At 49.0% G+C, this 13,013-nt stretch overlaps 1 protein-coding gene across 1 annotated transcript in view; it reads right to left on the bottom strand.

Moving 5' to 3' along the window:
- LOC140478446 (unconventional myosin-VIIa-like) overlaps window positions 1–13,013 on the bottom strand; it is a 531,053-nt gene that overhangs the window by 32,207 nt on the left and 485,833 nt on the right. Inside the window, exons 39-40 of the mRNA XM_072571711.1 lie at window positions 10,430–10,615; window positions 8,797–8,913 (exon numbers count right to left, since the gene is read on the bottom strand). Coding sequence (XP_072427812.1) covers window positions 8,797–8,913; window positions 10,430–10,615 — 303 coding nt within the window. The remainder of the gene's footprint in view (window positions 1–8,796; window positions 8,914–10,429; window positions 10,616–13,013) is intronic.

Consider the following 13,013-nt stretch of genomic DNA (forward strand, 5'->3'; position numbering starts at 1 on the left):
ACAGCCACAACGTGACCTCCCAACTCTTGTACTCAATACTCTGACCAATAAACAAAAGCATACCAATCATGTTTCAGTAAGATTAGGGAGGGTGGTAAAAAAGGAGGGGGGGTGGCATTGCTAATTAGAAATGGTATAACGGCTGCAGAAAGGAAGTTTGAGGGGGATCTGCCTTTGGAGGTAGTATGGGCTGAAGTCAGAAATAGGAAAGGTGCAGTCACCTTGTTGGGTGTTTACTATAGGCCCCCCAATAGCAGCAGAGATGTGGAGAAACAGATTGGGAAACAGATTTTGGAAAGGTGCAGAAGCCACAGGGTCGTAGTCATGGGCGACTTCAACTTCCCAAATATTGATTGGAAGCTCTTTAGATCAAGTAGATTGGATGGGGCGGTGTTTATGCAGTGTGTCCAGGAAGCTTTTCTAACGCAGTATGTAGAGTGTCCAACCAGAGGGGAGGCCATATTGGATTTGGTACTCGGTAACGAACCGGGACAAGTGGTGGGCTTGTTAGTGGGTGAACATTTTGGTGATGGCGACCACAATTCTGTGACTTTCACCTTGGTTATGGAGAGAGATAGGTGCGCACAACAAGGAAGTTTTTACAATTGGGGGAAGGGAAATTACGATGCTGTAAGACAGGATTTGAGGAGCATATGTTGGGAGCATAGGCTGTCAGGGAAGGATGTGGTGGAAATGTGGGACTTTTTCAAGGAGCAGATACGACGTGTCCTTGATATGTATGTACCGATCAGGCAGGAAAGAAATGGTCGTGTGAGGGAGCCTTGGTTGACGAGGGAGGTTGAATGTCTAGTAAAGAGGAAGAAGGAGGCTTACATAAGGTTGAGGAAACAAGGTTCAGACAGAGCAGTGGAGGGATACAGGATAGCCAGAAGGGACCTGAAGAAAGGGATTAGGAGAGCTAAGAGAGGGCATGAAAAATCCCTGGCGGATAGGATCAAGGATAACCCCAAGGCATTCTATGCGTATGTGAGAAACCTGAGAATGACGAGAACGAGGGTAGGTCCGATCAAGGACAGTGGTGGGAGACTGTGTATTGAGTCGGAAGAGATAGGAGAGGTCTTGAACAAGTACTTCTCTTCAGTATTTACGAACGAGAGGGACCGTATTGTTGAAGAGGAGAGTGTGAAATGGACTGATAAGCTAGAAGAGATACCTGTTAGGAAGGAAGATGTGTTGGACATTTTGAACAACTTGAGGATAGACAAGTCCCCCGGGCCTGACGGGATATATCCTAGGATTATGTGGGAAGCAAGAGAGGAAATTGCAGTACCGTTGGCAATGATGTTCTCGTCTTCACTGGCAACTGGGGTGGTACCAGGGGACTGGAGAGTAGCGAATGTTGTGCCCCTGTTCAAAAAAGGGAATAGGGATAACCCCTGGAATTACAGGCCAGTTAGTCTTACTTCTGTGGTAGGCAAAGTAATGGAAAGGGTACTGAGGGATAGGATTTACGAGTATCTGGAAAGACACTGCTTGATTAGGGACAGCCAGCACGGATTTGTGAAGGGTAGGTCTTGCCTTACAAGTCTTATTGAATTCTTCGAGGAGGTGACCAAGCATGTGGATGAGGGTAGAGCAGTGGATGTAGTGTACATGGATTTTAGTAAGGCATTTGATAAGGTTCCCCATGGTAGGCTTATGCGGAAAGTCAGGAGGCATGGGATAGAGGGAAATTTGGCCAATTGGATAGAAAACTGGCTAACCGGTCGAAGTCAGAGAGTGGTGGTAGATGATAAATATTCAGCATGGAGTCCAGTTACAAGTGGAGTTCCGCAGGGATCAGTTCTGGGTCCTCTGCTGTTTGTAATGTTTATTAATGACTTAGAGGAGGGAGTCGAAGGGTGGGTCAGTAAATTTGCAGATGATACAAAGATAGGTGGAGTTGTGGACAGTGAGGAGGGCTGTTGTCGGCTGCAGAGGGACTTAGATATGATGCAGAGCTGGGCTGAGGAGTGGCAGATGGAGTTCAACCCTGTCAAGTGTGAGGTTGTCCATTTTGGAAGAACAAATAAGAATGCGGAATACAGGGTTAATGGTAGGGTTCTTGGTCAGGTGGAGGAACAGAGGGATCTTGGGGTCTATGTACATAGATCTTTGAAGGTTGCCACTCAGGTGGATAGAGTTTGTAAGAAGGCCTATGGAGTATTATCGTTCATTAGCAGAGGGATTGAATTCAAGAGTCGTGAGGTGATGTTGCAGCTGTACAGGACTTTGGTTAGGCCACATTTGGAGTACTGTGTGCAGTTCTGGTCGCCTCACTTTAGGAAAGATGTGGAAGCTTTGGAGAGGGTGCAGAGAAGATTTACCAGGATGTTGCCTGGAATGGAGAGTAGGTCGTACGAGGATAGGTTGAGAGTTCTCGGCCTTTTCTCGTTGGAACGGCGAAGGATGAGGGGTGACTTGATAGAGGTTTATAAGATGATCAGAGGAATAGATAGAGTAGACAGTCAGAAACTTTTTCCCCGGGTACAACAGAGTGTTACAAGGGGACATAAATTTAAGGTGAAGGGTGGAAGGTATAGGGGAGATGTCAGGGGTGGGTTCTTTACCCAGAGAGTGGTGGGGGCATGGAATGCGCTGCCCGAGGGAGTGGTAGAGTCAGATTCATTGGCGACCTTTAAGCGGCATTTGGATAGGTACATGGATGGGTGCTTAATCTAGGATAGAAGTTCGGCACAACATCGTGGGCCGAAGGGCCTGTTCTGTGCTGTATTGTTCTATGTTCTATGTTCTATGTTCAATCGCCTTCCTCACTATCCTATCTACCTGCGACTCCACTTTCAAGGAGCAATGAACCTGCACTCCAAGGTCTCTTTGTTCAGCAACACTCCCTAGGACTTTACCATTAAGTGTAAAGCTAAGATTTGCTTTCCCAAAATGAGCACCTCACATTTATCTGAATTAAACTCCATCTGCCACTTCTCAGCCCATTGGCCCATCTGATCAAGTTTCTGTTGTAATCGGAGGTAACCCTGTTCGCTGTCCAATTTTGGTGTCATCTTCAAACTTACTAACTGTACCTCTTATGCTCACATCCAAATCATTTACGTAAATGACAAAAGGTAGAGGACCCAGCACCGATCCTTGTGGCACTCCACTGGTCACAGGCCTTCAGTCTGAAAAACAACCCTCCACCACCACCCTCTGTCTTCAACCTTTGAGCCAGTTCTGTATCCAAATGGCTAGTTCTCCCTGTATTCCATGAGATCTAACCTTGTTCATCAGCCTCCCATGGGGAACGTTGTCGAACGCCTTACTGAAGTCCATATAGATCACATCTACTGCTCTGCCCTCATCAATCCTCTTTGTTACTTCTTCAAAAAACTCAGTCAAGTTTGTGAGACATGATACCCCACACACAAAGCCATGTTGACTATCCCTAATCAGTCCCTGCCTTTCCAAAAACTTTTCTTTCAGAACTCACCTGCTGACATCTGAAATTGACAGCCAAGAGAGACAAGGTAAAAACAATGACTGCAGATGCTGAAAATCAAATACTGGATTAGTGGTGCTGGAAGAGCACAGCAGTTCAGGCAGCATCCAACGAGAGAGACAGTCTGTCGCCAATGGCTGGGGGTCCAAACAGAGGTCCCCCTTCTCTAACGTAGTGCCTTGCATGTAAGAACTAAAGGCGTAACCTCCCTGTGAGAGCCTGCAGATGGAGCCACTGACAGCAGTCAGGGTCAGTTGGAGTCAGGGGTCAAGCATGAGTGCTGGGGTTTCACAGGGTCAAAGGTCGCAGCCAGTGCAGGAGCTACGCAGGGTCAGAGGTTGGAGACAAGCAGGAGCTGAGGCCAGGAGCTGGAGGCCACACACGGTACTGGGGCTGGAGTTGGCATTGATGACAGGTCGGGAGGGGTTTGGGGTCAAGGCTGAGTCCGGATGTTTTACACTCCAAATGTTACGGGAGCCTGTGGTGTGCACTTCAAGGAACGGGTTAATTTGGAGTTTTACAGCCCGCAGTGTTCTCGTTATTCAGTGACAGTGCAGTATCTGATTGTGGTGTGGTAAAACCACCAACGCTTTCACACTGACAGGAAGGAAGTACAACTTGGTTTGAGCTCAGTGTTGAGTTGGTTCAGAACCTCATGCCTATCACCTAATCTATCACTTCACTTCCACACACCAGTGAAAAGACACTGGCTCCACCATAAAGCCCAGTCACAAAAACCTGTTCGACCATCTTCAGTGGAAGGAGAAGAGTGGCTGAGCCATTCAATAATGACCTCCTGGTTTCTCCGTCAACCTGAGATCTCAGGGTGGGTTACCTTCATATTGCCGAGTGTGTCATTGATACCACAGAATCAATCGAGTTGACCTGCATAGAGTGGCCTTTGGCCAGGGGGCAAAGGTCAAATCCACAACGATGGAGGTGTGTGGATTGGGTGTAGAGACATTGAGGAGTGAACAGGAAAGAGGCAGATGTGTGGGATAGGTACGGAAGTCACGGGCCTCCTATGTCCTGAATATATCCATCAATGTGGGTCTACCATGAGGCCATTATCCCAACAATTAAAGGGAGTCAGGGGGCTGAGTTGAGTGCGGTTGCCATTACAAAAGAGAAAGTGCTAGAAAAGCTAAAAGGTCTTAAAATTGATAAATCTCCTGGCCCCGATGAGCTACATCTTAGAGTTCTGAGGGAGGTGGCTGAGGAAATAGCGGAGGCGTTGGTTGAGATCTTTCAAAAGTCACTGGAGTCAGGGAAAGTCCTGGATGATTGGAAGATCGCTATTGTAATCCCATTGTTCAAGACAGGATCAAGACAAAAGATGGAAAATTATAGGCTAATTAGCCTAACCTCAGTTGTTGGTAAAATTCTAGAATCCATCATTAAGGATGAGGTTTCTAAATTCTTGGAAGAGCAGGGTCGGATTCGAACAACTCAACATGGATTTAGTAAGGGGAGGTTGTGCCTGACAAACCTGTTGGAATTTTTTGAAGAGGTGACAAGTAGGTTAGACCAGGGAAACCCAGTGGATGTGGTCTATCTAGACTTCCAAAAGGCCTTTGATAAGGTGCCACACGGGAGGCTGCTGAGCAAGGTGAGGGCCCATGGTGTTCGAGGTGAGCTGCTGGGATGGATTGAGGATTGGCTGTCTGGCAGAAGGCAGAGAGTTGGGATAAAAGGTTCTTTTTCAGAATGGCAGCCGGTGACGAGCGGTGTCCCGCAGGGTTCGGTGTTGGGGCCACAGCTGTTCGCATTATATATTAATGATCTGGATGAAGGGACTGGGGGCATTCTAGCGAAGTTTGCCGATGATACGAAGTTAGGTGGACAGGCAGGTAGTACTGAGGAAGTGGGGAGGCTACAGAAGGATCTAGACAGTTTGGGAGAGTGGTCCAGGAAATGGCTGATGAAGTTCAATGTGAGCAAATGTGAGGTCTTGCACTTTGGAAAAAAGATTACAAGCATGGACTACTTTCTAAACGGTGAGAAAATTCATAAAACCAAAGTACAAAGGGAGCTGGGAGTGCTAGTCGAGGATTCTCTAAAGGTCAACATGCAGGTTGAGTTTGTGATTAAGAAAGCAAATGCAATGTTGTCTCTTATCTCAAGAGGGTTGGAATATAAAAGCACCGTTGTGCTACTGAGACTTTATAAAGCTCTGGTTAGGCCCCATTTGGAGTACTGTGTCCAGTTTTGGTCCCCACACCTCAGGAAGGACATACTGGCACTGGAGCGTGTCCAGCGGAGATTCACACGGATGATTCCTGGAATGGTAGGTCCCTGGAATATGAGGAATGGCAGAGGATCCTGGGATTGTATTCATTGGAGTTTAGAAGATTAAGGGGAGATCTAATAGAAACTTATGAGATAATACATGGCTTGGAAAGGGTGGATGCGAGGAAATTGTTTCCGTTAGGTGAGGAGACTAGGACCCGTGGACACAGCCTTAGAATTAGAGGGGGTAAATTCAGAACAGAAATGTGGAGACATTTCTTCAGCGAGAGAGTGGTGGGCCTGTGGAATTCATTGCCGCAGAGTGCAGTGGAGGCCGGGACGCTAAATGTCTTCAAGGCAGAGATTGATAGATTCTTGTTGTCTCGAGGAATTAAGGGCTACGGGGAGAATGTGGGTAAGTGGAGTCGAAATGCCCATCAGCCATGATTGAATGGCGGAGTGGACCCGATGGGCCGAATGGCCTTACTTCCACTCCTATGTCTTATGGTCTTATGGAGGCATGCTGGTTAGCTCTCTGATTAAACTAGTTGTAACAAACAAACCATGATGCATGAGGGAAGTGAGACCAATATCATGTGCAGTATTTACAAGTGAAACTCAAATTTGAAAAAAAAGTCATCCATGAGACCATGGCACCGGCAGTAAGTTGATATGAACAACGATGGAGTTGGTCAGGTAGGTTATGGACCCATTTAGAATTCGCCGTTTGTCTATATGACTCCCATACATGCCAAGGGCAGTTTAAATTCTTATTGTAACAGCGTGGGAACCCATGGAAAATAAGATAATGGAAAAGGAGTCCATTTCCTGTTCTGCCATTGGGAATGATAGATCATTTGGGAAAATTCCACCCCATGTTTCGGTTGGAATGAGGTGTCGTTTCCTCAGGTAAAGACACCCCCCCCCGGAGCAAGGACCAATTGAGCTTCTTAGACATTTTCCGACGTTGCATCACCATACTAGGTAACATCAGTGAGCCTCTGGATGGAGCACTGGTGGTATTGCCTGCTCTCTATTTACGTGTTCAGGTTTCCTTGGGTTTGTGATGTCACTTCCTGTGGTGACATCATTTCCTGTTCTTTCTCTCAGGGGGTGGTAAATGGGATTCAGGTTGATTTCTGAAGACGTTTCAAACCTGCCATGAAAACGAACCTGCTCATCGTCCCAGGAATTCTTTGGCGCCGTTGGGGATTGTTAAGAGGTCTATCCAAGATGCACAACACAAAGAGTTGTCAGATGGATCTCAGCTGTGTTAATTAGATAACATGAAAGGACCTTTTCGTGAGTCCGCTACATTAGCTGCCCGTTAATTTGTGTGTTGCTGCAGAAGACATTGTGAAATATGTCCTTTAATCACTGCCAGTGGTTCAGGGAAATCCATCTCTTTTCAAAAGTTAACAATTGCAACGAGGATTGTAACAGCCCCAAAATAACCAGAGACTCACCTACACCCAATGACCTCTGACATGCCCAGTGACCCCAACACATCCAGTGACTCTTGACCCACCAGTGACCCCTGACACACCCAGTGACCCCGAGATACACCCAATGACCCCCAACATGCCCAGTGACCCCTGGCCCATCCAGTGACCCATAGATACACCCAGTGACCCCCGACCCAACCCTGACACACCCAGTGACCCCCGACCAACCCAGTGACCCAAAGATACACCCAGTGACCCACGACATGCCCAGTGACCCCTGTCACCTCCAGTGACCCCTGGATACACCCAATGAGCTCAACATGCCTAGTGAGCCTGGACACGTCCAGTGACCTCGACCCACCCAGTGAGCCATTGGTGCATCCTGACACAACCCTGACACACCCAGTGATGCTGACACACCCAGTGAACGCCGACACATAGTGCCCCTTGGCACAGTCAGGGTTCCATGTGGATCTACTAACCCCAACAGAGGCAGTGGTGCCCAATCTACCTTGGGCAGACCCCAGATTTCAACCGATCCTTTGAACTTCTCTGTCTTTTTTGAGAGACTGTGCAAGGCTGCCTCCAAAGGCCCTGTGATGCTCCCACAGGCGGCAGGGACAATAGGGCTTTGGCACGGTTCTGCTGGGTTTCAGACCAGCAGGGAGTCTAGTCCCTCAGCCCCGTTGGTGGAGAGTCGGACCCAGTGCTTGGGGATCAGACCGGTCAGCGCACAGGCTCCGGGCGCGGCAGCTTCCAAGCTGTATCCAGCTCTTCGGCAGCAGCTGACGAAATAGAGAGCCCGGTGACACGAACAGAGTGCACCGAGGGAAGAATCTGAGCTCGCTCGGCCTGGGGAGTGGGCCAAACACAGCCCCCCTACCCAGCAACAACTCAAACCCTCCCCATTGAGGTAGGAAATTGAACACACATTCAAATCCCAGCAGACAGCAACCATGCTGCAGTTCTGGTCACGACGTGATAGGAAGGATGTTATTAAACTGGAAAGGGCGTAGAAAAAGATGATGCCAGGCTTGGAGTGTTTGAGCTATATCGAGGGGTCTGGATAGGCCGGGACTATTTTCACTGGAGAGTGGGAGGTGACCCCACCGAGGTCTATAAAATCAAGAGGAGCATGGGTAGGGTGACTAGTCAAAGTGTTTTCCTCAGGGCAGGGGAGTTCAACGCCAGGTTGAAGGTGTGAGGAGATTTTGTTTTAACGCAGAGGGTGGTTGGTAAATGGAAGGAGCTGCCTGAGGAAGTGGCAGACGCAGGTCCATTTAACAGGTAGATGGAGAGGAAGGATTTGGAGGGTATGAGCCAAACGCAGGCAAATGGGACTAGTTCAGTTTGGGAAAGGTGGACGGGAGTCGGACGGACGAGTCTGTTTCCGTGCTGTATGACTCTACAGCACCTCAGGTTGTAATACCACGGGGAGAAAGACAATAAGGACCTCCCCTTCATCGCTCCATGTGGCACCTACTCTTCCTCTGCCCCTTGAGACAAGCAGTTAAATACTGGAGGCCTGAAAATTAGGCCACTGAATGCATCCTCCCCTCTTTCTATTCGTACAAAACCTGCTCTGAGGTAAAAGGGTGAAACAGGTCAGCAGGGATCTTAGAGATTCAGTTGTGCAAAAACTGAGATCACTCCGAAACAGCACAGTACCTTCACTTCGAAAAACGCCGATCCGAAAGTTGCCAAGCGGCTGAGTTGTTTGAGGAATGCCAGCTTCACCTCATCCTCGGTCTTCCCTGTGTGCCTGTTACAGACGGCCACGATTGACTGCGAAAGGAAATCCGACAGAGAGCTGATCAACCATTGCACACACACACACATAGGGCCCTCACACTCTCCTGAGCAGGGCGTAGGCCACTCAGCCCCTCAAGCCTGCTCTACCATTCAATACGATCGCAGTTGTAACCTCAAAGCCATTCCCCACCTACTGGGGAAGGAAGGAAGGTATTGTCCTCACTTTCTCCTACTCACTCTCCTCAGGACAATTCACAAGAATGCTGACATATCTCCTGAATGAGAGGAGAGGGCGGATTAGTTGGCGAATGGACTCCAATTCATGCAGACCGTTGTCATGGAGACTGCACAGATTGATGACGATAAGGGCCAGGCTGTGTTTACATTTTAAGCCAGGGCAGATCGGCTCTGATTATCTGGGCCTAAAAAATCAATCAGTGAATGGATATTACCTCAACTTTAGGAGATGTGTGTGTGTGTACATACACAACATTCTGTCTGTCTGTCTGCCTGTGAATTAATATATATAACTCCCATTACATGCAAGTCACCCTGATGGACAGTCTGAAATTGGTTGTCACACAAACACACTGGTGAGGTTTCCTGAGCCTAGATGTAGGAAGCTAAAACACAGAGAGATTACTGACTTGGCCAAACAGCAAGGGATGCTGGGTACATTGGCCAAGTCAAACACTGAAATCACAAAACCCACACACCAGGCACAGTGCAAACATAGCATCCAGATGCTAATGATATTAGCATAATGTGAAAGGTAGCAATTATCCTGGACAAGTCATTATCGCCAACAACTGATCCATTAAACAAAGGGAGACCTGGATAGAAATGAACTGGGTCCTGCGACACAAGAAACTCACAGTAACAAGCCATCTACATGATTGACTCTGTTTCAAGCTGTTGAGAGTATCTCCCTTGTTCCAGAATGTTCCAGAAACTCATCTAAAAGATATAAAAACAGAGTTCACCTGCAGACCTCTCCCTCGGAATCCCTCTGGAATCGTTTGATGCTTTCTGAGGAGACCATTGTGGTAAGAGGCAGAGGCCAGCTAACTATCCAGAGAGAGAGAGAGAGAGAGGGAACGCAAGCTGTGGCTATGTAAATTTTCAAGAGACTTGGGAAGCATTGTAACCTTCATGTACCATTAGAGATAGTATGCTCAGTATTAAAGTTTATTATAACCTTGTTCCTAATAAAGTTGGGCGTGTTTTGCATTGTGTTCATATTGATTTGACCACTTCGGTATTGTGGGAGACTGAGGCAAATCCATTCATAATGTTGGAATTGTCTAACTTGTTTTAAAGAGGAGCTAGGCTACACTGATTATTCCGCTCCATTGAGCTAATATCATCACTGACTAACAGAGCCACACCTCCACTCTCTCCTAGTGTTCTCTCCTTTCTTACTTACCTGTACCCTTCAACAATCAGGTAACAACCCACACTTACATCTTAACGGGCCTCTGGAAGTCTCTGCAGTGGTCACCTGATAATCTGGATCATAACAACCAGGAGAGGCCTTGCTCTGAATTACCTTCTTCCATTCCTCCGACGACATTGTCCGAACCATGTCCTGGGGGACCAGATCTTTCAGCATTTTGGGAATGTGGGTGAACTGGGATTTGTCATCGCCGAACTTGACTCTGTAAAGGAAGGCAGCATTTTGGATGGCTTCCTCCTTTGTGCAGGCATGGTAACCTCGCAAATACTTCGGCAGCTCCTGGCAAATGGAGAAGAGGAACAAGACGAGGAGGTAGCCTTCATTACAAACCAGGCAGAATGAAATGACTCCTGCACTATTGTCCACTGAAGATCGCTAGGGCTGAATCCATCCTCTCAGAGTCAGAAGGCCCTGACTCATTGCCAGTGAACAAGAATAACCCTCTCGTCTGGGAGTTTTGTTTATGTTTAATCACAAGATGAGGGTATCACTGGCTAGGCCCAGCATTTATTGTCCATCCCTAATTGCCCAGAGGGCAGTTAAGAATCAATCACATTGCCGTGGGTCAGGAGTCACATGTAGGCCGGATCAGGGAAGGATGGCAGTTTCCTCCCCTAAAGGGCATTAGTGAACCAGGCGAATTTTTCCCACTAATTGACAATGGATTCGTGGTCATCATTAGACTCTTAATTCCAGATTTTTATTGAATTCAGATTCTACCATGATTGAATACTCCATCCACAGGCAGGAGTGATGGAGTCCTCAAAACCATCCTTCCTGTCCTTATGCAAATACACTCAGCATTGAGCAAGGATTGAACCTTGACTTTATGTTCCCACACTAGGAGGTCCCTTGACCTAGAGTCCCATTGGAGGAGAAGGGGGTGGTGTGTGTTCACTCAGGATATGGCTGTCTGATGTGGTTCCCCATTCCTTCAGGCCCTGTCTATGTCCTGCTGAGTTCTGTAGGCGAGCCTAGTCTCTCAGTGTGCTTTCTGTAATGGCAGCCTGCTGATGGCCTGGCTCCATATACCTTCACAGCTCAATCTGTGCCAGCACACACCCTCAAACCCCGAGCCGTGAGGGTTCAGAGGCAGCATTCGGTCAGAACCTAATGAGCTGTTCCAATATCAGAGAGGCCGGCTTTGGTTCGAGATGTGAAGGAGTCCGACCTTGTCCACCCCTGGAGGGTAAATGGCGTGACTCACTTTGAAGTAGATTAGGATAGTTCACCACTGTGGACACGTTCACTCCCTTGTGATTATGGTTACTCCCCTCTGGACACGGTCACTCCCTGGTGGACATGGTCCCTCCCCTGTGGTCACGGTCACTCCCCTCTGGGCATGGTCACTCCCTTGGGGACATGGTCACTCCTGTGGGGACATGGTCAATCCTTTGGGGACATGGTCAGTCACTCCCCTGTGGACACGGTCATTCCCCTGTGGTCATGGTCACTCCCCTGTGGACATGGTCACTCTCCTGTGGTCATGGTCATTCTCCTGTGGATACGGTCACTCCCCTGATTGTCATTCCCCTGTTGACTTGGTCAGTCACTCCCCTGTGGACACAGTCACTCCCCTGTTCTCTTGGTCAGTCAGTCCCCTGTGGACACGGTCACTCCCCTGCAGACACGGTCACTCCTCTCTGGACATGCTCACTCCCCTGTAGACACGGTCACTTCCCCTGTGGACACGGTCACTTCTCTGTGGACACGGTCACTTCTCTGTGGACACGGTCACTCCCCTTGGACTTGGTTACTCTCCTGTGGTCATGGTCACTCCCTTGTGGATACAGTCACTCCCCTGTGGACTTGGTAAATCACTCCCCTGTGGACTCGGTTACTCTCCTGTGGTCATAGTCACTCCCCTATGGACTCAGTCACTCCCTTTGGACACGGTCACTCCTCTTTGGTCATGGTCACTCCCCTGTTGACATGGTCACTCCACTTTGGTCATGGTCACTCCCCTGTTGACATGGTCACTCCCCTGTGGACACGGTCACTCCCCTGTTGACATGGTCACTCCCCTGTGGTCACGGTCGGTCACTCCCCTTTGGTCACGGTCGGTCACTCCCCTGTGGACACAGTCACTCCCCAGTGGTCACGGTCAGTCACTCCCCTGTGGAATCGGTCACTCCCTTGTTGACATGGTCACTCACCTGTGGTCACGTCGGTCATTCCCCTGTGGTCACAGTCAGTCACTCCCCTGTGGACACGGTCACTCCCCTGTGGTCACAGTCAGTCATGCCCCAGTGGACACGGTCACACCCCTGCAGACACAGTCACTCTACTGCGGACACGGTCACTCCCCTGTGGACACGGTCACTCCCCTGCAGACACGGTCACTCCACTGCGGACACGGTCACACCCCTGCAGACACGGTCACACCCCTGCAGACACGGTCACTCCCCTGTGGACACGGTCACTCCCCTGTGGACATGGTCACTCGCCTGTGGTCACGGTTGGTCACTCCCCTGTGGACACGGTCACTCAAATGTGGACTCGGTCACTCCCCTGTGGACATGGTTACTCCCCTGTGGACACAGTCAGCCACTCCCCTGTAGTCATGGTCACTCACGTGTGGACACGGTCACTCCCCTGTGGACATGGTCACTCCCTTGTGGTGATGGTCACTCCTATGTGGACACGGTCATTCCCCATGGACTCGGTCACTCCCCTG

Source organism: Chiloscyllium punctatum, chromosome 6 (genome assembly GCF_047496795.1).
Source record: "Chiloscyllium punctatum isolate Juve2018m chromosome 6, sChiPun1.3, whole genome shotgun sequence".
Lineage (NCBI taxonomy): Eukaryota > Metazoa > Chordata > Chondrichthyes > Orectolobiformes > Hemiscylliidae > Chiloscyllium > Chiloscyllium punctatum.